The 23,839-nt window shown below is 38.8% G+C and overlaps 1 protein-coding gene and 1 non-coding gene across 10 annotated transcripts in view; both read right to left on the minus strand.

Moving 5' to 3' along the window:
• Positions 1–23,839, minus strand: part of RC3H2 (ring finger and CCCH-type domains 2) — a 61,105-nt gene that overhangs the window by 21,705 nt on the left and 15,561 nt on the right. For 7 of the 9 annotated variants that reach the window (XM_074395302.1, XM_074395303.1, XM_074395304.1 and 4 more), the window contains 6 exons: positions 22,241–22,474; positions 12,948–13,123; positions 10,293–10,493; positions 9,703–9,835; positions 9,464–9,582; positions 6,865–6,977 (listed from right to left, as the gene is read on the minus strand). In XM_074395302.1, coding sequence (XP_074251403.1) covers positions 6,865–6,977; positions 9,464–9,582; positions 9,703–9,835; positions 10,293–10,493; positions 12,948–13,123; positions 22,241–22,474 — 976 coding nt within the window. Of the gene's footprint in view, positions 1–136; positions 4,136–6,863; positions 6,978–9,463; positions 9,583–9,702; positions 9,836–10,292; positions 10,494–12,947; positions 13,124–20,117; positions 20,198–22,240; positions 22,475–23,839 lie in introns of those variants that run through there. The other 2 variants (XM_074395307.1, XM_074395306.1) reach the window with 2 other exon arrangements.
• On the minus strand, positions 9,923–10,031 carry LOC120366492 (small nucleolar RNA SNORD90). The gene has a single exon (XR_005581146.1). It is a non-coding gene; the product is annotated as a small nucleolar RNA SNORD90 (small nucleolar RNA).

Raw genomic sequence — 23,839 nt, forward strand, 5'->3', positions numbered from 1 at the left:
GACTACAGGTGTGCACCACTATGCCTAACTCTCCCCATTCCTTTTAAATCTCTTCTTACCCACCTAGTAGCTACCCTTAATTCCTCACTTGTAAATACCTTTTAACTCCCTTGATCCACTCCCTCTGTATAACTCATTTGGTAAAACCTCAACCCTGTTCCCAAGAAGCTAAATGTTGGAGAAAAATTGTGCAATCATGCTGTCTATAATCTCTTCAAAATTATAAATAAGCAATTCGTTAATATGCTTCTTTACTAAGTTCATTTTCCCATCTCTAAGAGCCTTTTTCCCCACTACTTTCAACCACCCCTCCTACAGCAAGATGATACTGTCTCCCACTTAACCATGAAAACAGATGAAAGCAGAGAATTACTTATCTTTTCACTACCAATTCCAGTAACCTTCCTGTACTTGTAGCCACATATTCCTCTTAAAGATAAGGGACAATGAGTTCCTGTTCCTGACTAAAGCTAGTCTCACCACCTGTTGCCAAGGTCTCAAGCCTATATGCCTTCCTCTAAGACTTCACTTAAGTAACTATCTTTTTTTCTCTTGGGCACCTTTTTGGACTATCTGCTCAAATGTTGTATTTTCTAAGAGTCTTTTCTGGACTATCCTATCTAAGAGATCTCCCCTTTCTCAATCATTCTTTTTCTCCTTTGGGTATTTTTTTATACTGCCTGTCATTACAACATTTTATGCTATATCTATTTATTTTATATCTTTTTACTACAATATAAGCCTCCCAAGAGGATAAGAATTTTGCCTTTCTTGCATCTCTCTACCTTTAGCACAGTGCCTCATACATCCTAAGTGTTCAATTACTATTACTATTTTATTTCAAAGGCAGGGTCTCCATCACCCAGGCAGGGGTGAGCCACTATGCCCAGCCAGTTTTTTTTTTTTTTTTTTTGTAGTAGAGACAAGGTCTTGCTATGCTCAAACTCCTGAGCTCAAGTGATCTTCCTGCCTCAGCCTTTCAAAGTACTGGAATTACAGGCATGAGCTACCTCACCCGACACCCAATTATTATTTGTTTCATGAATACAGAATAAGTTTCAAACTTCATATGGCCAAGAAAACTACTGATTTTCTGCCCTGATGCATTTCCCATTTCAGTAAGAGACTACTCAGTTATGCAGGCTCCATACCTTGGCATTATCCTTGATTCCCCTCTTTTCTTTATAGCCCACATTCAACTGGTCCATGTTGTCAGCTCTACTTCCAAAGTATATCCTAAATATGACTACTTTTTATCATTTCCATTGCTATATTCCTACCTGAGCTACCAAAATTGCACCTGTGGACCACTGTGGAAGTTTAACTTGTTTCTATCCATGTAGACACCAGAGTGATATGTCTAAGACAAAATGAAAATCTCCTCATTCCATTTAAATAACTATTACTTCCTATTGCAACTAGAATAAATCCAAATTCTTTGCCATGGCCAAAACTGTTTATTTACATGTTTATTCTTCCTCTTTTTCCATTAGAAACGTCTTGAATAGTATCTACTATAAAATAATCTTTTTTTTTTTTTTTTTTTTGAGACAGAGTCTCACTCTGTCACCCAGGTGCAGTGGTGCAATCTCAGCTCATTGCAACCTCCAACTCCCAGGTTCACATGATTCTTGTGCCTCAGCCTCCCCAGCAGCTGGGATTACATTCGTGTACCACCACGCCTGGCTAATTTTTGTGTTTTTAGTATAGACAGGGATTCCCCTCCCCCCTCCCCCTGTTGGCCTCACTGGTCTCAAACTCCTGACCTAAAGTGATTAACTGCCTCAGAATTCTGAAGTGCTGGGATTACAAGTGTGAGCCACTGTGCCTGGCCACTATTTGTTGAGTTGGTTGATCCCTTTTGACACTCCCCAGAATACAGCAATTCTTAGGAACATGACCTCAACATCCTAGTTCTAAAATATATCCACATAAATATTTACATAGTATTTATTTTACATATTTAATGTTATAATAAATACATATTCTAAGAAGGGATTATTGGGCATCCGCATCCACATTTTGTTTGGTTAGAGGAGTGTATAATAGAAAAAGAAAATATGGGTAAAATTAATTTATTTAAGTTAAACATTTGCTGAGTTTCTGGTGTTATGTGAATGAAGACAAATGGCCTATCCTTGAAAAGCTCAGAGTGAGGTAGCAACATGCATTTTTTCAACCAAAAGGACAGTGACATCACCTACTTCTCTAATCTTCTGTATTATCTGTTTGTTTAAAAAGCAACAGAGAGTGTGAAGCTGGTTGGAAATAATAACTGTATATTATTTTTTTCCTCCACATAAATATACTGAATTTGTGTATCTGTTGTTTTCTAGAAGCAGGAAATATACAGATGAATAACCCTTGCCAGGGACCAGGGCTAGCACCTGTAATCCCAGCACTTTGGGAGGCTGAGGCAGGCTGACTGTTTGAGCTCAGGAGTTTGAGACTAGCCTGGGCAACATGGGGAAACCCCATCTCTACAAAAAATACAAAAGAAATTTAGCTAGGCATGGTCCCAGCTACTTAGGGGCTGAGATGGAAGAATCACCTGAGCCTGGGAGGCAGAGGTTGCAGTGAACCAAGACCATACCACTGCACTATAGAGAAAGGCCCTGTCTCAAAGAAAAAACAAAAACCCGAGGGATAAATGAAGTGCAGTGAAAACATACGTATCAATAAACAATTGTAATACTGTAGTTTTATAACTATACCATAATTTTTAAACTACTATGTATAGAGTGCTATGGCAGCACAGTGAAAGATACAATTAACAGTGCCTAGGGAAGTCTGCAGAGGGAAGGTAATATCTGAGTATGATTAGAAATAGCTCTCCAGATAAAGAAGAGAGAGAAAATAATACTATATGGAGTAAACAATACAGAAAAGTGAAAAGAAAAGTAAAAAATTATTTACCTAGTAATCAACAGTGATTGATTGAATGTACCTTAAAAACAAAGTACACAAATGGTGGAGTAGGGCTAGAGTACAAAATCAGGATGAAAGTCTGTGATGTACTAAGGAACCAATTAAGAATTTAAAGGAGATACACATATTTTAGAAAGAAAATCGTGGAAATGGAAAGGACAGGCTGAGATATAGGAAGACACTGTATAAAAAGCCACTGAAGCAGTAAAACAAGTAAACTGGATTACCATGTGAAACACTAAAAATGCAACCAATAATTTGGCTGTTATTTTTGAATGAATGAGATTTTATTTATTATTTATTTTTATTAATCAATTTATTATTTTTATTTCTTTATTTTTTTGAGACAGAGTCTCGCTCTGTTGCCCAAGTTGTAATATAAAGTGATGCCAGCCTCAACTTCCCAGGTTCAAGCAATCTCAGTTCATGGCAGCCCCAACTTCCCAGGTTCAAGTGATCCTTCTACTTAAGCCTCCTGAGTAGCTGACAGGCGTATGCCACTATGCTCAGCCAATTTTGTTTATTTTTTGTAGAGGCGAGTTCTCACTATGTTGCCCAGGCTGGACTCAAACTCCTGGGCTCAAGATATTTTCCTGCCTTTGCCTCCCAATACGCTGGAAGTACAGGCATGAACCACCATACCCAGCTTGGCTATTATTATTTTTACTGCTACTTTTATAAGTCTGGCAAAAGATAAAAAAGTACTGAACTAGGCACTGCAGATGAAGAGTATGAAGTCTGTTTGAAGATATGAGAGATAAGTAAAATGGATTTTCAGCTTGGGCACTAAATGAGGGTGGAATGGCTATGAAACCACAGTTTCTTCTCTGACTTTTTTAGTCTAACTGCTCCCAAGCAAAGTATTCTCAAAAGCTCTCTTTTAGCTAAAAAGTTCTATTTGAGGTATGGACAAGCTGAATATATTTCCTGGAGTCTCACAAATTATCTTGATGTGAAATTCTATATATAGAATTGGACTGGGTGCAAACAGCATCTTTTTTCTTTCGGACTCCTGTATCCTCTCTCTAGGTTCTTCAAGTGGGGAAAAAACCTGAGAAGAGAAGCATGTTTCTGCTCTTTTCACTGCAGACACACACATCTTCTCTCTATCACACTGCTGCTGCTTGTAGAGCTCATTATGTATAGCACCCATGCTAGCCACTGAGGAAAGGAGACAACAATAAAGATTTAGTCCATGGGGATTTACACCTATGTAAGGTAGACAATAACAAACAGATCATGGGCCAGAGTTTCTGTAAAATGTTTTTGTAAATAAAGCTTTCAGCCATGCCCAATTTATGCATTGTCTGTGGCTTTTTTATTTTTATTTTTTTGCTACAATAGCACTGCTAAGTGGTTGTAACAGATTCTGTGGCCCAGAAAACCAAAAATGTTTGCGATCTGAACTTTATAAAGAAGTCTGTCAAGCTCTAAAACAGGCCATTAATTAATTTTATGTGATAAGTGTGTCAAAGAGGAAGCTGGTTAGTATGAAGTATCGGGGGGAATTACCCTGAAAAAGTGAAAGATAAGCTAGGTAAAGGAAAGGTCTCAAAGGCAAAGCTAGGAGTAACGGCATTATGTAAAAGACCTGAGGTGGGAAAGAGCACAGTGCATACCAGGAACAGAGAGAAGGTCAGTATGGCTGGAGTACAGAGTATAAATTGGTGTTGTATGAGATCAGAAAGGCAGGCACAGATTAGATGACGCAGAATCTTAGAGGCCACAACACAGACTTTATATCTTAATCCACAGGACAATGAGAAGCTATCAAAGGGTTGGGTAAAAAAGGGTGATATGAGTAAATCTGTGTTTTAAAATATTACTATTTTAAGGAAAATAATGAGAGAAGGGGTGGACAACAAGAGATGTAAGATGACTAGTTAGATGGCAACTATGGATTGAGAAAAGGGGATGACAGCTTGGGTCACAGGGATGGAAAGAAGAAAGAGTTGAGAAATATATAGGAAGATGAATTGGCAGAATTTTTTGACTGATTAAGCAGAAAAAGCTGAAGGAAGGACAGCTGACAAAGATGATTATTGGCCGGGTGCAGTGGCTCAAGCCTGTAATCCCAGCACTTTGGGAGGCCGAGGCGGGTGGATCACGAGGTCAAGAGATCGAGACCATCCTGGTCAATATGGTGAAACCCCGTCTCTACTAAAAATACAAAAAAGTAGCTGGGCATGGTGGCACATGCCTGTATCCGAGCTACTCAGGAGGCTGAGGCAGGAGAATTGCCTGAACCCAGGAGGCGGAGGTTGCGGTGAGCCGAGATCGCGCCATTGCACTCCAGCCTGGGTAACAAGAGCGAAACTCCGTCTCAAAAAAAAAAAAAAAAAAAAAGATGATTATTATAACATAACATATATAACTGGCTGGATGGCTAAACAGGGTACACGAGCAGAGTACAATGGAAAGCAGAGGAGGGGGTATGAGAGGAGAAAATTAGCTCAGTTTGAGTTTAAAGTATCTAAAAACAAAATGAACATGTCCACTAAGAGTTGATAGACCCGACTGGGCACGGAGACTCACAACTGTAATCCCAGCACTTTGGGAAAGCAAGGTGGGCAGATCACTTGAGGTCAGGAGTTTGAGACCAGCCTGGCCAACGTGGTGAAACCCTGCCTCTATGAAAAACACAAAAATTGGCCAGACGTGGTGGCAGGCATCTGTGGTCCCAGCTACTAGGGAGGCTAAGGCAGGAGTATTGCTTGAACTGGGGAGGCAGAGGTTGCAGTGAGCCAAGATTGTGCCACTGCACACCAGCCTGGGTGACAGAGCAAGACTCCATCTCAAAAAAAAAAAAAAGAGTTGATACATTGGTCAGCAAAAAGTAGAAAGCTGGGATAAAGTTTTTGGTGAGGTCTCAATAATGAAAGTTTTGGTTAAAAAACAAAACAACAAAAATGGGATAATTTTATTAAACCTTATATACATTAACTTTTATGTCTTGGGTAAATAGACATAGAAAAAGGGGTTAACCATAGGAGAAGATAAAGAGGACACAGGGAAAAAGAATGTTAAAAAGACCAAAAGCCATTAAAAGAATACATATCTGCCTTACCATTTTGCCTGATACTTTGTTGCTAGGTTTAACCGAAACTGAGCAAATAAGACTGCATGTTTTTCATTCTGTATATGTGCTCAGTAGAAAAACGGATTCCAGCTATAAAATGGTCTCAGAATATGACCATTAAGGTTCTAAATCACTTAGGTTAATCTTGTACCCAGATCTTACATGTTTTGTTTTGTTTTTTTGAGGCAGAGTCTTGCTGTATTCCTCAGGCTGGAGTGCCGTATTAACACACTCATTGCAGCCTTGAACTCTGGGGTCTAAGCAATCCTTCTACCACAGCCTTCTGAACAGCTGGTACCACACAGCTAATTTTTTTTTTTTTTTTTTGAGACGGAGTTTCCCTCTCGTTACCCAGGCTGGAGTGCAATGGCGCGATCTCGGCTCACTGCAACCTCTGCCTCCTGGGTTCAGGCAATTCTCCTGCCTCAGCCTCCTGAGTAGCTGGGATTACAGGCACGCGCCACCATGCCCAGCTAATGTTTTGTATTTTTAGTAGAGACGGGGTTTCACCATGTTGACCAGAATGGTCTCGATCTCTTGATCTCGTGATTTACCCACCTCGGCCTCCCAAAGTGCTGGGATTACAGGCTTGAGCCACCACGCCCGGCTCACACAGCAAATTTTAAATTTTTTTGTAGAGACGGGGGTCTCCCTATCTTGCCCAAGGTGGTCTCAAACTCCTGAGCACAAGCAATCCTCCTGCCTCGGCCCCGCAAAGTGCTGCGATTACAGGCATATGGTGCCCAGCCCTTAATTTGCATTTTTGAAAGTCACTGCAAACTTCAGGACTACATGTAACATTCCTATAAAAATACATAAAAAATTAAACCCATATGAAAGAGAATTCTCACACTTACTTTTCAAGCTCTTCCTGAGAATGGGCAAATGTACAATTTGTTCCTCGTGGACAACCCCCTTGCTGTCGCAGATCTCGGCACATGCTAGTCTTGTATTTGCTGTTTGGCTGAGGCTACAAAAATAAAAAACTTCAGTGAGTGCAAAAGTGAAGATTCCACTTGTTATTCACTCTTGGAAGTTCAGAACTTTATAATTACACCTTTAATTCTTTCTCACATTAAATAAGTTAACTCTTGGGCTAAAACAACTAATATTCCATTGTTTCCTCTTGTGAGTTATGTGACATAACCCTGAGTTAGAACTTTAGATATTCCTTATGAAGATTATTTGAAACTGGTTCAAATGTCATGTCCATTTATTCATTAGTCAACAAAACGCCCAGAAAAAGAAAAGATTTTTTCATCAATTTATTGCTGTCTTAAAATTCTGCTACCAAAATCAAACAATTTTAAAAACCACTAAAAAAAGCCATAAGCTTTGTCTACTTAAACTTTCTCGGCTGGGTGTGGTGGTTCACGCCTGTAACCCCAGCACTTTGGGAGGCCAAGGCGGGCGGATCACTTGAGGTCAGGAGATCAAGACTAGCCTGGCCAACATGGTGAAACCCCATCTTTATTTAAAAAATAAAAAAAATTTAAAAAAGTAAACTTTTGCAGAAAAGGTTGAATACAGTTCCCCCCAGAAGTGAAAAATTACCAATTCACTTGTCAACTTGAGGGTATAACTCTCAGGCTTAAACTACTTGAGTTCACACAATCAGGCAGAATATTAAAATTTCATTATGACTTCTATAATTTGCATCAAAAGCTGATATTCTTATGAGCCTAAGATGAAAACATTTGTTTTTCAGTTAATTTTTTTTTTTTTTTTGAGACGGAGTTTTGCTCTTGTTACCCAGGCTGGAGTGCAATGGCACGATCTCGGCTCACCGCAACCTCCACCTCCTGGGTTCAGGCAATTCTCCTGCCTCAGCCTCCTGAGTAGCTGGGATTACAGGCATGCGCCACCATGCCCAGCTAGTTTTTTGTGTTTTTAGTAGAGACGGGGTTTCACCATGTTGACCAGGATGGTCTCGATCTCTTGACCTCGTGATCCACCCGCCTCGGCCTCCCAAAGTGCTGGGATTACAGGCTTGAGCCACCGCGCCCGGCTCAGTTAATTTTTTTTAAAGTTATAGTGCCTTCTAATAGATTAAGGAGAGAAGAGTAGAAAGAGTAGGTTTGATTCCAGCTCTTACTGACAGCACAGTCTTATACTATGTTATTTAACCTCTTTGAATTTCAGCTTGGAAAAAGCAACGACATTGCAAGTGGCTGTGAGGATAAGAAATAATATATGTAAAACACTGAATGTAGTGAATGGCCCATAGTAACTTAATAAATAGAAATTATTCATATAAAAAATTATATCTTAACTTCTTTTTAGTTTATTTTATATTTTTGGAGATAAAAGTCTCTCTGTGCCCAGGATGGAGTGCAGTGGGGTGACCTTGGCTCACTGCAGCCTCCCCCTCCCAGGTTCAAAGGATTCTCCTGCCTCAGTCTCCTGAGTAGCTGGGATTACAGCATCCACCACAATGCCCAGCTAATTTTTTTTCTGTTCTTTTCTTTCTTTTTTTTTTTTTTGAGACAGGGTCTCACTCTGTAGCCCAGGCTGGAGTGCAGTGGCACAACCTTGGCTCACTGTAACCTCCGCCTCCTGGGTTCAAGTGATTCTCCTGCCTCAGGCTACCGAGTAGCTGGGACTACAGGCGCATGCCACCACTAACTTTTTTTGTATTTTTATTAGAGATGGGGTTTCACCATATTAGCCAGGATGGTCTCGATTTGCTGATCTCGTGATCCTCCCACCTAGGCCTCCCACAGTGCTGGGATTACAGGCATGAGCCACCATGCCTGGCCAGGATTATTATATCTTAATTTCTTTTTTTTTTTGAGAAGGAGTTTCACTCTTGTTACCCAGGCTGGAGTGCAATGGCGTGATCTCGGCTCACCGCAACCTCCGCCTCCTGGGTTCAAGCAATTCTCCTGCCTCAGCGTCCTGAGTAGCTGGGATTATAGGCACACACCACCATGCCCAGCTAATTTTTTGTATTTTTAGTAGAGACGGGGTTTCACCATGTTGACCAGGACGGTCTAGATCTCTTGACCTCATGATCCACCCGCCTCGGCCTCCCAAAGTGCTGGGATTACAGGCTTGAGCCACCACGCCTGGCCTATCTTAATTTCTAAAGTACATTGAAAATATCTTGAAAGTTCAAATTCCATATATTTACATACAGAAATTCAATAGAGAAAAAAATGACAATTTCCCACAGTAGAAAAGAATTAGACCAAACATTTGGAATTATTGATATTTGGTCAAAAATATTTTGTAATGAAGTATATTCACACCCAAGATACCATCTAAACTCTTGTGCTATGAAATGTTTACCAGGTACACTGAAAACTGGGTTTCTCCCAAAAGAACAGAGACAATAAAAATTATGAGAGATTAGAGTCACATACAGAGTCCAATTAACAAAAAAGCCTGTTAAGGCGTTCAGGATGAAGCTGAGTTAGAGACTACAGCAGTCATAAGCATACTAAATGTACTTACCTGAGGTGTCTCATGGCCTTTTCTACTATAATTTTGTATGAAGTCCACAAGGCCATGAACTACTGTTTTAACAGCTACCATTGCATTTTCTAGCTGCTCCCATGTTGGTGAAACAGCATCTAAAATACGCCAACAAGGGCAGGGGGGTTAAGGGGGAAAGAATATTAGCAGTAATTCTCTTGTGTTATTCACCTCAAAAGTAGAAAAAAATATAAGCAACTAAGCCTATTCCCACATACCTGGATTAGGGTCTATGTTTGCAAGAAGTTCTAAATGAGGCCTCAGTCTATTTAAGTTAGCTGGGTCACCTGTTCGTTGCAAAACAATGGTCAATTCCTGGACACTCTTTGCAAATGACTCTGGAGACTGTAGCTAACAAACAGAAATGACAATGGCTTTTAATTTGGTTCTTACGACACACTTATATTCAAATACTTTCAATATGTCAACATATTTAATAAGTTTTCAAGTGTCTTCAGATTCCACAGGAGTATCAGTGATGAATTAAAATTTTCACCTCAAAATCTGCCCTATGAAATTCATCATTAGACACTTAGAAAACTTATAAACTGTATTAACTCTCTGAGTCAGAATACAGATAAGCTTGAAACTTTGTCTCACTGCTTTTATGCTATTATGTATTTGTTTCCCTGTTGCACCCCTTTATTTTGCAGGTAGAAAAATAAAAGAAAATAAGGATAATTTGTAAGAGTCTGATATTTAAAAACATAAGAATCTCCAACTGTTTGTGTCTAGACTCTTTATAATATTATAATACTGCTCAATGTAGCAGCATTGGTAGAACATCAGCATCTCTAATTTCACAAACCTTATCGATGATAGACTGCATGTGTGATTTATGAGCCAAATCACCATATAAAAGTGAGGACCATTGTTCAGGTGAAATACGGAGTCCTGCTTCCATAGCAATATGAACAATTTGGGCATCATGTTCTCTGCGTAATGCTTCATAACTCCGAAATTCTTCCTTCAGCTGCATTAGGGAAGAGTCTTCATCCCTTTTGGTAACCTAAAAAATAGAAAAGACAAAAAGAAAGTCATCAGAATTGGTCTGTGCTTTCTCCCTTTAACCGATTCGTTTATTCTTTTTTCAGGGAAGGTGGAGGACACCTACATATCAGACACCACACAAATAAGGTACAAAGATAAGATAATGTCCTGACCACAAACTCTTTCTGGAATAAAACAGAAACTTACATAACTAAATACATAATCCTTGTCTTCAATAATTTCAGCCACTGGAAGGAAGAGAAACGTGTAAGTAGAAAATTATAGTAAAAGTGCTATTATAAGGCTTCGATGGCAACGAAGAAGAAAGGGAATTAAATTAGGGAAAAGAAAGGTCTTTCAGAAAAGGCTTCTCCCAGCTAAAAGTTGCATGAATTGATTCATGCAGAATAAACAGAGTTTCCCAACGAAAGAAAGGTGAGGAGGCTAGGCATGGTGGCTCATGCCTATAATCCCAACACTTTGGGCAGCCAAGGCAGGCAGATCACTTGAGTCAGGAGTTTGAGATCAGCCTGGCCAAAATGCTGAAACCCCATCTCTACTAAAAATACAAAAATTCGTCACATGTGGTGGCAGGCACCTGTAATCCCAGCTACTCAACAGGCTGAGCCAGGAGCATTGCTTGAACCCAGGAGGCAGAAATACAGTGAGCTGAGATAGCGCCACAGCACTCCAGCCTGGGGGACAGAGCGAGACTCTGTTTCAATAAAAAAAAACAAAAAAGAAGAAAAAGAAGGGGAGAAATAGAATTTTTAGCAGCAAGTGGTGAAATAGAAACATGAAAGAGCAGAGAACATAGGGTTAAAGTTATGATACAGGCTAGAGAATAACAATAGAGGGCCTTATATACTACAGTAGGAACTCTGGGTATTATCATGAAGGGAATGTGAAACCACTGACTTTTTTTGGGGGGTGGGGATGGGGACAACAGGGTCTCACTTTGTCACCCAGACTGGAGTGTAGTGGTACAATCTAGGCTCACTGTAGTCTCGACTTTCTGGGCTTAAGAAGCCCTCTCGCTTTGGCCTCCCAAAGTGCTGGGATAACAGGTATAAACCACACACAGGGCTGACTGAGGACTTTTAAGCAGAGAAGTGACATGATCCGATTCATGTTTTAAAAAACATCACTTTGGTAACAGCAGAGGATAAAGATATACAAGCAAGAAATCCAGCCAATGGGTAGGCATACATTAGCACTACCACATGACAATTAAGAAATTTTCTTGGGTGGCTGAGGCAGGAGGATGGCCTGTGCCCAGGAGTTCAAGGCTGCAGTGAACTACGATGGTGCCACTGCACTCCAGCCTAAACAACAGAGTGAGAGTCTTTTCCTAAAAAAAAAAAAAAAAAAAAAAAAAAATTAAAAGAAATTTTCTGCCACCACAGAAATTATCATAGAGGTATTTATATAGCTTTAATCTCTACTTAAGTAGTAAAAAATGATACAATCAAAAGTTGCAGAGATTTACATGGCCTAGTGAGGTTGTCTGTGGAACCAGAGATTAATTTCAATTGTTGCCCTAAGGGCATAAAACTTAACACTATGACTATGAGGCAGATAGTGTCCAAGCCTCCTTAGTGGAGTTAAATGAATTAATTTCAATACATTTCTATCATCAATTACCTGTCAATGTGCCAAGGAAACATTTTTCCATCAATACTCTTTTTACTCTCGGGAGGCTATAAAACCAACGAAATAACCTAAATAAGCTTTGGTTTCAAATTTAAATGTTTCACTTTCATAGAAGCCAATAGGCCTTTCTATTTCCAAGTCCATGGGCCTTTCTCAAGACCCAGTTAGCAACCTACACTCTTGGAACATAAAAACACTTTAAGGATTCAGCTTGCTTGCAGTATCTGTCACCACCCACTGGCCTATTAGACAATGAAACTACATTTTTAAATATCTTAGGGTTCTTCCCTACCCTTTCCACTAAACACAAACACAAAAAAACTCAACATCTAAAAAAAGCAGAGTGGACCAATGTCCTCAACTTTCCATTTCCTTGCTGTATTTGAGATAAGATGTTGGCCATTTTCAGATTAAAGGTGTTAATCTAATCACTAAAGAGAATGAGATAACAAAAATAATACTGGGTTACAAAGTACATACTCCTTATGAAGTTATACAGTTTCTGATTCCCTTTTTAAGATACTAAATGTAAAGAAACAAGGCTTCTGCAGTCCACTTTTACTTGATAAGAGTCAAGTTTACCAAATGATTTCCTTATATTCTTCCTGTTACTGACATCACATATATGCTTTTATTTTGCCAACGGGTGGTAACAGGTACTAAAAGGTGGTATCACAGATGCAATCAATGAAGAAGGAAAGTTTTTCTCAACTCTTGTAAGCATTCTGCATTGCTAGGCCCTCTAGACTGGGTAACATGAATTTGAGGAAGTCCCTGTCTCACATACAAGCATATCTTTACATAGATGCTTATTGCTTACCTTAAAACAAGAAGCTCGATACAGTAGTTGCACAACATGACCAATACTTGTTTTTGATGCCTGAGGAAATCTTGGTTCTAGTCTCTGCACAACAAAAAGTACCAGAACTTTCCTTGAGAGGGCAGAACCATCTTCTAATGCCAGTAACACAAGCTTCAAGGCCTCTTCTTGCATAGCTAAAAATATTAAAGGAACATGAGTTCATGATAAATGAGGAACCCAACAAATCACGTGTGTCATAGCCATCTTTGGGTATTAGAGTTTATAGTGAGTGGCCCATTACCCATAATCTATATTTAATTAGCACAAAGAGGACATCACCCGTACATAGTTTATTTAAAAGGTAATCAAGCAAAATAAAACATACTTTCCACAAATAAAACATACTTTCAACTAAACACTAATCAAAACACAAGTTAACAGAACTTAAAATATCTTCTGTATTTAACAGTCAATTAGATGATGATAATGTTTAGGTAAAAAATGTTATTTATAAAACACACAGCTGGACATGGTGGTTCACACCTGTAAATCCCAGCACTTTGAGAGGCCGAGGCAGGAGGATTGTTTGAGCTCAGGAATTTGAGATGAGCTTGGGTAATATAGGGAGAAGCTGTCTCTACAAAAATGTTAAATAAAAAAAAAAATTAGCCGGGCATGGTGGCATGTGACTGTGGTCCCAGCTACTTGGGAGGCAGAAGTGTGAGTATCATTTGAGCTCAAGAGGATGAAGCTGTAGTGAGCTGTGATGACATCACTGCACGCCAGCCTAGGTGACAGAGACAAACCCTATCTCAAATAAATACATAAAAATGGCCGGGCGCGGTGGCTCAAGCCTGTAATCCCAGCACTTGGGAGGCCGAGGCGGGTGGATCACGAGGTCGAGAGATCGAGACCATCCTGGTCAACATGGTGAAACCCTGTCTCTACTAAAAATACAAAAAACTAGCTGGGTGTGGTGGCGCGTGCCTGTAATCCCAGCTACCTAGGAGGCTGAGGCAGGAGAATTGCCTGAACCCAGGAGGCGGAGGTTGCGGTGAGCCGAGATCACACCATTGCACTCCAGCCTGGGTAACAAGAGCGAAACTCCGTCTCAAAAAAAAAAAAAAAAAAAAAATGAAACACACAGAACTACTCTGACAATAATATGCAAAGGACCCACAGTAGCGTTATAATAAACGGTACTGTTTTCATGGATGAGACTGTTACTTTGCCCGTCAGAACTACTTTGTATATAATTTAAAAAATGATAATAGTCTCTGAATGCAATACCCAAAGAAGGTATTAATTTCATTTTTGTTGCTTTATAGCCAGGAATATATAGTATAATCTGAAGGTAATCATTAGAGACATCAGACAAACCCAAATTAAGACATATTCTAAGGACAGGCACAGTGGTTCACACCTGTAATCCCAGCCCTTTGGCAGCCTGAGGTAGGTGGATCACCTGAGGTCAGGAATTCAAGACCAGCCTGGCTAACATGGTAAAACCCTGTCTTTACCCAAAATACAAAAATTAATTAGGCATGGTGGCACACTCCTGAAGTCCCAGCTACTCAGGAGGCTGAGACAGGGGAATCGCTTGAACCCGGGAGGCAGAGGTTGCAGTGAGCTGAGATCACCATTGCACTCCAGCCTGGGCAACAACAGTGAAACTCTGTCTCAAAAAAAAAGAAATATTTGGTAAAATAAATGGCTTGTATTCTTCAAGAATATCAGTGTCATGAAAGACAATGAAAGACAAAGAAAGGCTGAGGAATAGTTGTAGAAGAAAGACTACTAAAGAGACATGACTAAAAAATATGGTAAATGATCTTGAACTGGATCTTATACTTGAAGAAAATAAATACCATAAAAGTTATTTTTAAAATTATTGACAAAACTGGCATATGAACTACAAAATGTATATAGTACTGCATTGTACCACTAATTTTTAAAAATTTAATGAATGTAATATTGTTACATAGGAAAGTATCCTTGTTTTTAGGAAACACACTAAAGCATTAAAGGAAAGGAGCATAAAAAAAGCAACCTACTCTCAAATGGTTCAGAAGAGAGGGAAAGAATAACACATGGCAAAATATTAGAAACTGCTGAATCTCGGTAAAGAATACATAGGAAATTCTCTGCATTATTCCTACAACTTTTCAGTAAACATGAAATTATTTCAAAATTACAAATTACAAATACATGATTATTAATCAAAACAATAGAGCTGAGAGATTATCTAGATTCAAAATAAAAACGTAAGGCCATTGAGGTCCAGAGAAGTTAAGTGACTAAGCTATATCTAGTTACCAGCAAAATTGGAACTATAATAGCAAAAATAACAATTACTTTTGTACCAACCTAATAGAACCAAGGACTTCTAAAAATTTTTAAATGTTTCTTTTTTTAATTATCATTTTATCTTTTTTTTTCTTTTTTGTCTCTCAGGGTTTCTCTGTTAGCAAGGACTTTTTTAAAAATTGAGATAAAATTAACCATTTTAACTGCACAATTCAGTGGTATTTACTATATTGGCAGTGTTGTATAACTGTCAACTCTAATTCTCATTTTCATTAGACCAAAGGAAACCCCATGAACATTAAGCAGTCACTGCTCATACACTCTATACACAACCCCTGGCAACCACTAGTTGGCTGTCTGGTTTCTTTCATTTAACATGGCTTTTTTTTTGAGACAGTCTCACTCTGTCATCCAGGCTGGAGTGCAGTGGCACGATCTTGGCTCACTGCAACCTCTGCCTCCTGGGTTCAAACGATTCTTGTGCCTCAGCCGCCCAAACAGCTGGGATTACAGGTGTGTACCCCTAGACCCAGCTAATTTTTTTGTATTTTCAGTGGAGACAGAGTTTTGCCACATTGGCCAGGCTGGTCTGGAACTCCTGACCTCAAACCAACCGCCTCAGCCTCCCAAAGTGCTGGGATTATAGGTTTGAGCCACCATGTCAAACCTAATGTTGTATTTTTGAAGCTCATCCACATGCAGCGTATCTCAGTACTTCATTCCTCTTATGGCAGAAGAATAGTCTATTTACGGATATACTACATTTTGTTTATCTATTTATCACTTGATGGATATTTGGATTGTTTCCACCTTTTGACTATTGTGAATAATGCTGCAATAAACATTTGTATACAAATATTAGTTTGAATACCTGTTTTCTAGTCTTTTGGGTATATACCTAGGAATAAAACTGCTGGGTCATATGGTAATACTGTTTAACTTCTTAAGGAATTGACAAATTCTTTTCCAAAGCAGCACACCAGTTTTTTACATGCCCACATTCTCCACATTCTCACCAACATTTGTTATGTTCCATTTTTAAAAACTATGGCCACTCCCAGCACTTTGGGAGGCTGAGATGGGAGGACTGCCTGAGGCCAGGAGTTTCAAGTTACAGTGGCCTATAATTGTGCCGCTGCACTCCAACATGGGCAATAGAGCAAGACCCTCTCTCTAAAAAAATGAAATAAAATGATGGCTGAGTGGGTATAAACAAGTATGTCACTGTAATTTTGATTTGCATCTCCCTAATAACTAAATACATTCAGGATTTTTTCATGTGCTTGTTAGCCATTGAAATGTCTAGTCAAGTTATTTACCCACTTTTAAATCAGGTTGTTCTTTTGTTTCTGAGTTGTAGAACAAAGAGATCTGACACCTAGTCTATTGCTTCTTAAGTAAGTAAACATTAGGAAATATCCAAAGGTAACATTCTTAAATTCTGTATAAAAGTAGATTTGTAAAAAATATTTTAACATTTTGTATTACAGAAAATTTTAAACATATATAAAAGCAGAGAGAACATACATCTATAACACAGCTTTTGCCAGTCAGGTTTTATCTACTTCTTGCTCATTTTTGTAGTTTGCTTTCACTGAGTATCTAAAAGTCCCAGACAACATATTACTTCATCCTTAAATACTTCAGTATTAAATACTGAATTTAAATACTGAAGTATCTCTAAGAGTTAAGACTTAAAACTTCTTTTAGCACAACACCATTATCACATCTAAAAAATAATACATTTTCTTTCTCTTTTTTTTTTTTTTTTTTTGAGACAAGGTCTTGCTCTGTCACCCAGGCTGGAGTGCAGTGGCATGATCTTGACTCACTACAACCTCTACCTCCTGGGCTCAAATGATCCTCTCAACCACAGGCATGTGCCACCACACTGGACTCATTTTTTTTTAGACGAAGTCTTGCTCTGTCGCCAGGCTGGAGTGCAGTGGTGCAATCTTGGCTCACTGCAACCTCGCCTCCCAGGTTTAAGTGATTCTCCTGCCTCAGCCTCCCAAGCACCTGGGACTATAGGCGCATGCCACTACAACTGGCTAATATTTGTATTTTTAGTAGAGATGGGTTTCAACATGTTGGCCAGGATAGTCTCTATCTCTTGACCTTGTGTTCCGCCCACTTTGGCCTCTCAAAGTGCTGGGATTACAGGCATTAGCCAGAAAGTCCGCCCCACCCAACTCATTTTTGTAGAGATGGGGTTTCGCCATGTTGCCCAGGCTGATTTCCGACTCCAGGACTCAAGCAATCTGGTGCCTAGACCTCTCAAAGTGCTGGGATAACAGGCATGAGCCATCCCACCAGCCATATTATTTTCTTAATGTGATCTAATATTCAGTCTATGTTCTATTTTCTCTCATCGTTTCAAAATTTTTTTGAGATGGAGTCTCACTCTGTTGCCAGGCTGCAATGCAGTCATGCCATCTCTACTCCCTGAGTTCAAGCGATTCCCCTGACTCAACCTCCCGAGTAGCTGGGACTATAGGCACGCACCACCACGCTGGGCTAATTTTTTGAATTTTAGTAGAGATGGGGTTTTATTATGTTGGCCATGATGGTCTTGATCTCCTGACCTCGTGATCCGCCCACCTTGGCCTCCCAAAATGCTGGGATTATAGGTGTGAGGCCCAGCACCTGGCCCAAAAATGTGTTCTTAAATTATCCAAACAAAGTTCACATATTGCTTTTGGTTGATGTATCTTTAGGCTTTAAGAAAAAATCTGTATCAATTTCCCACCCACCTTTATTTCTCTCCCTTAAAAGAAAATCCATTTGTTAAAGAAAAAAGTTTTTCTGAAGAGTTTCCCATATTCTAGATTTGGCTAACTTTGCGCTGACAATATTTTTGACTTTTTACTTGTTATATTTTGAGACAAGGTCTTGCTTTGTCACCCAGGCTGGAGTGCAGTGGCATCATCACAACTCACTGTGGTCTCGACTCCCTGTGCTTCAGCGAGCCTCTGATCTTAGCCTTCTGAGAAGCTAGGACCACAGGTGCACACCACCATGCCTGGCTAATTTTTGTATTTTTGGTAGAGAAGGGGTTTTGCCATGTTTCCCTGGCTGGTCTCAAACTCCTGGGCTAGAGATCTGCCCAACTTGGCCTCCCAAAGCTCTGGGATTATAGGCATGAGCCACTGTGCCCGGCCTATAATATTTTTAAGTATGGTCCTCTAGCCCCCTTCATTCATGTAAAGTTTATTTGCTGCCAAGGGCACCCCTTATTCCATGCATCACGTCAAGATACACACAGCACAGGCCTATTTGCCTCACTTTTAGTAATGCTAAGATTTATCAGTGGGTTCATACTTTATCCATCTATTATAAATTTCCTCAGTAACCTTTCATCTAATGGGTTTTACAGCCATGAATAATTCTTGCTGAAGCCCATTAATTCATTTGGGGATGCACAGTTGTGACTTTTCTAATTGTATCATTTTCTAAATGTATTATTAGTTTGAATTCAGCTAAAAGAGGAAACTTTCCTCAACATGTAAGAACTGTCCCTGAAACTGTTTGTACATATTAAGTTTCAATCCATTCTAGTCATTCATTATGTTTAAATTGCCCCACTTACATCTAGTATGAGCTCCTTCATCTTCAATTCTTTGTCCTTTCAACAAAATTCTCTCTCTATCTTCTGTCTCTCTCTCTCTCTGGGGCTCAAGTGATCCTTCTATCATCAGCTTCCCAAAGTACTGGGATTATAAGCTTTTTTGCTTTTTTTTTTTCCCCAGCACAAAACTCACTAGGCTCATCTACTTCCTACCATAGAACTGGAATAAGGTATTTATCCAAAGAGCCCTGCCTCTTTTTAGTGGAAAATGGTATTTATGAAAGCCCACAATGTGAATGCTATGGTTATTCATGACTTCTACACATTTTCAGTGGATAGACCTCGAAAAATGGCATTTTTTAGAAATAGAAAAACAAATGAGTCTATAGTAATATTGCCAATTCCAATTTAAGGCTGCAGGGGCTTTAACTCTTTTCTTTTATACATCTTTTTTTTTTTTTTTTCCTTAGATAAAGTTTCACTCTTTCGCCCAGGCTGAAGTAAAGTAGCATGATCTCAGCTCAATGCAACCTCTGCCCCCAAGTTCAAGTGATTCTCCTGCCTCAGTCTCCCAAGTGTCTGGGATTACAAGAGCCCACCACCACCACACCTGGCTAACTTTTGAACTTTTAGTAGAGACGGGGTTTTGCTATGTTGACCAGGCTGGTCTTGAACTCCTAACCTCAGGGGATCTGCCCACCTTGGCCTCCCAAAGTGCTGGGATTACAGGCGTGAGCCATTGTGCCCAGCCTTGTATCTTTTATTTTAAATGCTGAAAGTCTTGGTTCTGGTGGCATTAACATAATTGTTTGCTTGTTTTATACTACTGTGTTTGTTTATGTTTCTAAATAACAATACCAGTAGAATTATAAACAATATAAATGTAATTTAGGATTTACTATATATTCCACTAGGGATATAAAAGTCAAAATGCTGTGTTCTAATGTAACCTGAAATAATTCATTCTTGAATGAATATGCTATCCACATGTTTCAGCTTTATTTTTAGGTATTAGTTTAATCATTTTAAATTAAATTTTAAAAATACTGAAAGTTATTTTATAATTATGTAAAACATCTATGTGGTTTCAAAGTACAAAACAAAATACAGTTGGCAAGGTCTAGCTTCTATCCCTGTCTGCTTTCCCTTGATTCTTCCTCCTTCTATATACTGGAATTTGTCTTTTATTTTTCTTGCCATTGTTTCTTTTGGGAAATTTGAATGAATAAGGAGATTTTCTCCCTCCTTCTCTTACTTAGAAAGTACTATGCTGAGCACATTATTCTGGACCTTGCTTTTATTTTTTAACTTACCAAGGTATCTGGAGGTCACACCCTAGCAGAATATATACTTCTTCCTCATTTCTTTCGACAGCTGCATAGTACTACACTGGAAGGATATACCACAGTTTATTATACTAGTACCTTATTATGCATAGACATTCAGGCTGTTTGCAGATATTTGTTATTACAAATAGCGCTTTTATAACTTTATGCATTCTATACCTTCTGTTGTCTCTTTGCGATAGATTCCTAGAAGTGGGATTGCTGAACCAAAAGGTAAACACAGAGGTAATATTGTCAAATGTTGCCAAATTTTTTTTTTTTTTGAGACGGAGTTTCGCTCTTGTTACCCAGGCTGGAGTGCAATGGCGCGATCTCGGCTCACCGCAACCTCCGCCTCCTGGGTTCAGGCAATTCTCCTGCCTCCGCCTCCTGAGTAGCTGGGATTACAGGCACGAGCCATCATGCCCAGCTAATTTTTTGTATTTTTAGTAGAGATGGGGTTTCACCAAGTTGACCAGGATGGTCTCGATCTCTTGACCTCGTGATCCACCCGTCTCAGCCTCCCAAAGTGCTGGGATTACAGGCTTGAGCCACCGCGCCAGTGCCAAATTCTTTTTTTAAAGTTTGTACCATTTTGCATGCCCATGACTACCGGATGACAGTACCTGATTTCCCACACCCTGGCCAACAGAATATATTGTCAAACTTTTAAAAAGATTCTGCCAATCTGACAGAAATTGGCAAGATTCTGCCAATCTGATAGGTGAGAAATGGTATTTTAGTATAATTCTAATGCATATTTGTCTTAGTATAAGAAAAACTGATTATCATTTTTATATGTTTGAAGCCATTTGCATTACTTTCTTCCTGTGAATCATCTGCTTGCATCTTTTGTCAATTTCTCAATTGGGTTGTTGGTCTTTTTCTTCTGAATTTTTAGACATACTTTATATATTATTTATATTTGCCCTCTGTATGTTTGTTACATAATTTAAAAATATTTTCCCCAGCTTGTCTTTTTCCTTTGCTTATAATTTTTTTGTGATGTAATACACACATTAGATTTTGAGTTAACGTTAGAAAAATATTCCCTACTCACAGGTTATACAGGAGTATATTTTCTTATTTGCTTTTATTACCTGTATAATTTATTTTTAGTATTTCTGACATGTTTGTAATTTCTATAGTTTATAGAGAATAAGAAATGCATCTAATTTTGTCTTTTTCCACATGCTGATCTAGTTGTCCCAACATCAATCACTTACTAAAGTTTCTTTTCTAAAAATAAATTCTACCTGACCTATAGTTCTAATTCACAGAGTTCAAACAATAAACCTTCTGGAAGAAAACACAGGAGGGTATTTTGTAACCTTGCTATAGGTAAATATTTTTTAAAGATAGAACATAAATAGGACTAACCATAAATAACTATCCCCTAAAAGTGATCCAGAGCTTGAACATTTTTTTTCAGACCAAAAAAAAAAAAAAAAAAAAAAAGCTTACCTTTCTTTTGCTTATATTTGTGCAATCTTAGGCCTCTTTCTAACTTGGTTTTCTAATTTGTAGAACTGTAATTATATTGCCTATCTTGATAGCAATTAAAGCTTAAATGAGAAATTCGTTTTAAAACACAAAAGCACTGCTTGTCATATAAATTAAGATTAATAAAAATGGATTTATCTTGGCTGGGTGCAGTGGCTCCCGCCTGTAATCCTAGAATTTTGGGAGGGCAAGGTAGGCAGATTGCTTGAGGTCAGGAGTAGAAGACCAGCCCAAGGAACATGGTGAGACCCTGTCTGTACAAAAAATAGAAAAATTAGCTGGGTCTGATGGCATGTGCCTGTAGTCCCAGCTACTTAGGGGGTTGAGGCAGGAGGATTGCTTAAGCCTGCATGTTGAGGCTGCAGTGAGCTAAGACTGTGCCACTGCACTCCAGCCTGTGCAACAGAGTGAGATCCTGTCTCAAAAAATAAAAAAACACAAAAATAGCAATAAAAACAACAACAGCAAAAAACCAATTTATCTTTAATTATATCAAGATTTGTACATATAAAGATGAGTTGAGTCTCAGGATTCTTACCAAGCTCCAGACATTGTCATCCTCAAGCCCCAATAGCTAATAAAAAAGGTAAGATAGTAACCTATCTTACCTGGCCCTAAAAACTGGCATCCTCGAGCCCTGACAGCGGCCCATAGATTGGCAGACAATTGCTGAGGGTTCTGGTGCTGTAATATCAGTTCTGTTACAGTTCTTTCTCCAAGTGAACGAGCTGCTCGCATGGCTCTTACACGACCTTCTTCCTCCACCAGTTGACAGTTTACAAGTGTCACCAGTTTCCTTTGCATTGGACGGCTCAGTGCACTCTGGTTCAAACTAGCTACACCTTTAGGAAGAGGGAAACAAAGGGAACTAAAGTTTTTTCAATAAAAAATAAAAGTCAATTTTCATTGTCTGTATTTAACTATTAAGCTACAATTCCTAATGAGTCCCTTGTAATGTGCTTTAATTTTTTCTAACAGTCAGTATTCTGTCTGTGGCTACTCTGCAGTAATAAGGAGTCTAATTTTTAGCTACTTTAGCAGTTTAACCTAAAAGTAAAAATAACTCTATTTTTTAATTGTACATAAGACATTTAGAATATTGCTTAATGGTAAGCACTTAGATCCTACTCCTCTGTACCTATGTAAGAATATTGCCCCAGCAATTCTCCCCTCTCCCACAATATCAATCCATCTAAAAAATAAATATTTTCATGATCCTTCTTCCACTACCAAATCTACCCCATTTCTTTCTTTCTTTCTTTTTTTTTTGAGACAGAGTCTCACTCTGTCACCCAGGCTTGAGTGCAGTGGCACCATCGCAGTTTACTGCAACCTCCACCTTCCAGGTTCTAGTGATTTTCCTGCCTCCAGAGTAGCTGGGATTACAGGAGCATGCCACCATGTCCAGCTAATTTTTTTTGTATTTTTAGTACAGACACAGTTTCATCATGTTGGCAAGACCAATCTCAAACTCCTGACCCCAAGTGATCTGCCCACCTCAGTCTCCCAAAGTGCTGGGATTATAAGCGTGCGCCACCGCGCCCGGCTTCTGTTCCATTTCTTTCTTCTTTTTTGTAGCAAATTTTGTAGAGTTGTCTATACTCGCTATTTCCTAGTCTACTGCTTTAACTACCTGGCCAACTGTAGATCACTACAATTGATTTCTTTACTACTTCCAATTCCTTATTTCACAATCTCTGAAACCATTATCAAAATAATGAGTTATATTTCTACCCCAAGTTTTTCTCACTATCACTTGATCAAAATAGCTCTTGTCAAGCCAACAATTACCTCTACTTTGCTAAATTGTTTAAATTAGTTAATTTTCAGTTCCTTATTTTATCTGACCTTCCAACAGCATTCAACACACATGATTACTCATTACTCCTTTAAAACACATTATTTGGCTTACTAATGTGTCCCAACACTAGAATAATGTTGGAAACTTAGTCCATGCTCTTTAGATAGATGTTTAATAAATGAATGAATGAATACAGTGGATAAGTATCTCAGTAAAATTGCTATGTCCACAACAGTGCAAAGTATTGAGTAGGTACAAAATAATTACTCAATATATTCATTCATTCACCAATTGTTTATTACACCCATGATGTGCTAAGTATGAAGTGATAAACAAAATAAAATTTCGGTTTTGTCATAAACTTAAAATAATGTATTACACTTGTACACCTACCTCCCCCAATAAA

This window comes from Saimiri boliviensis, chromosome 2 (assembly GCF_048565385.1).
Source record: "Saimiri boliviensis isolate mSaiBol1 chromosome 2, mSaiBol1.pri, whole genome shotgun sequence".
In the NCBI taxonomy this organism is placed as follows: Eukaryota; Metazoa; Chordata; class Mammalia; order Primates; family Cebidae; genus Saimiri; species Saimiri boliviensis.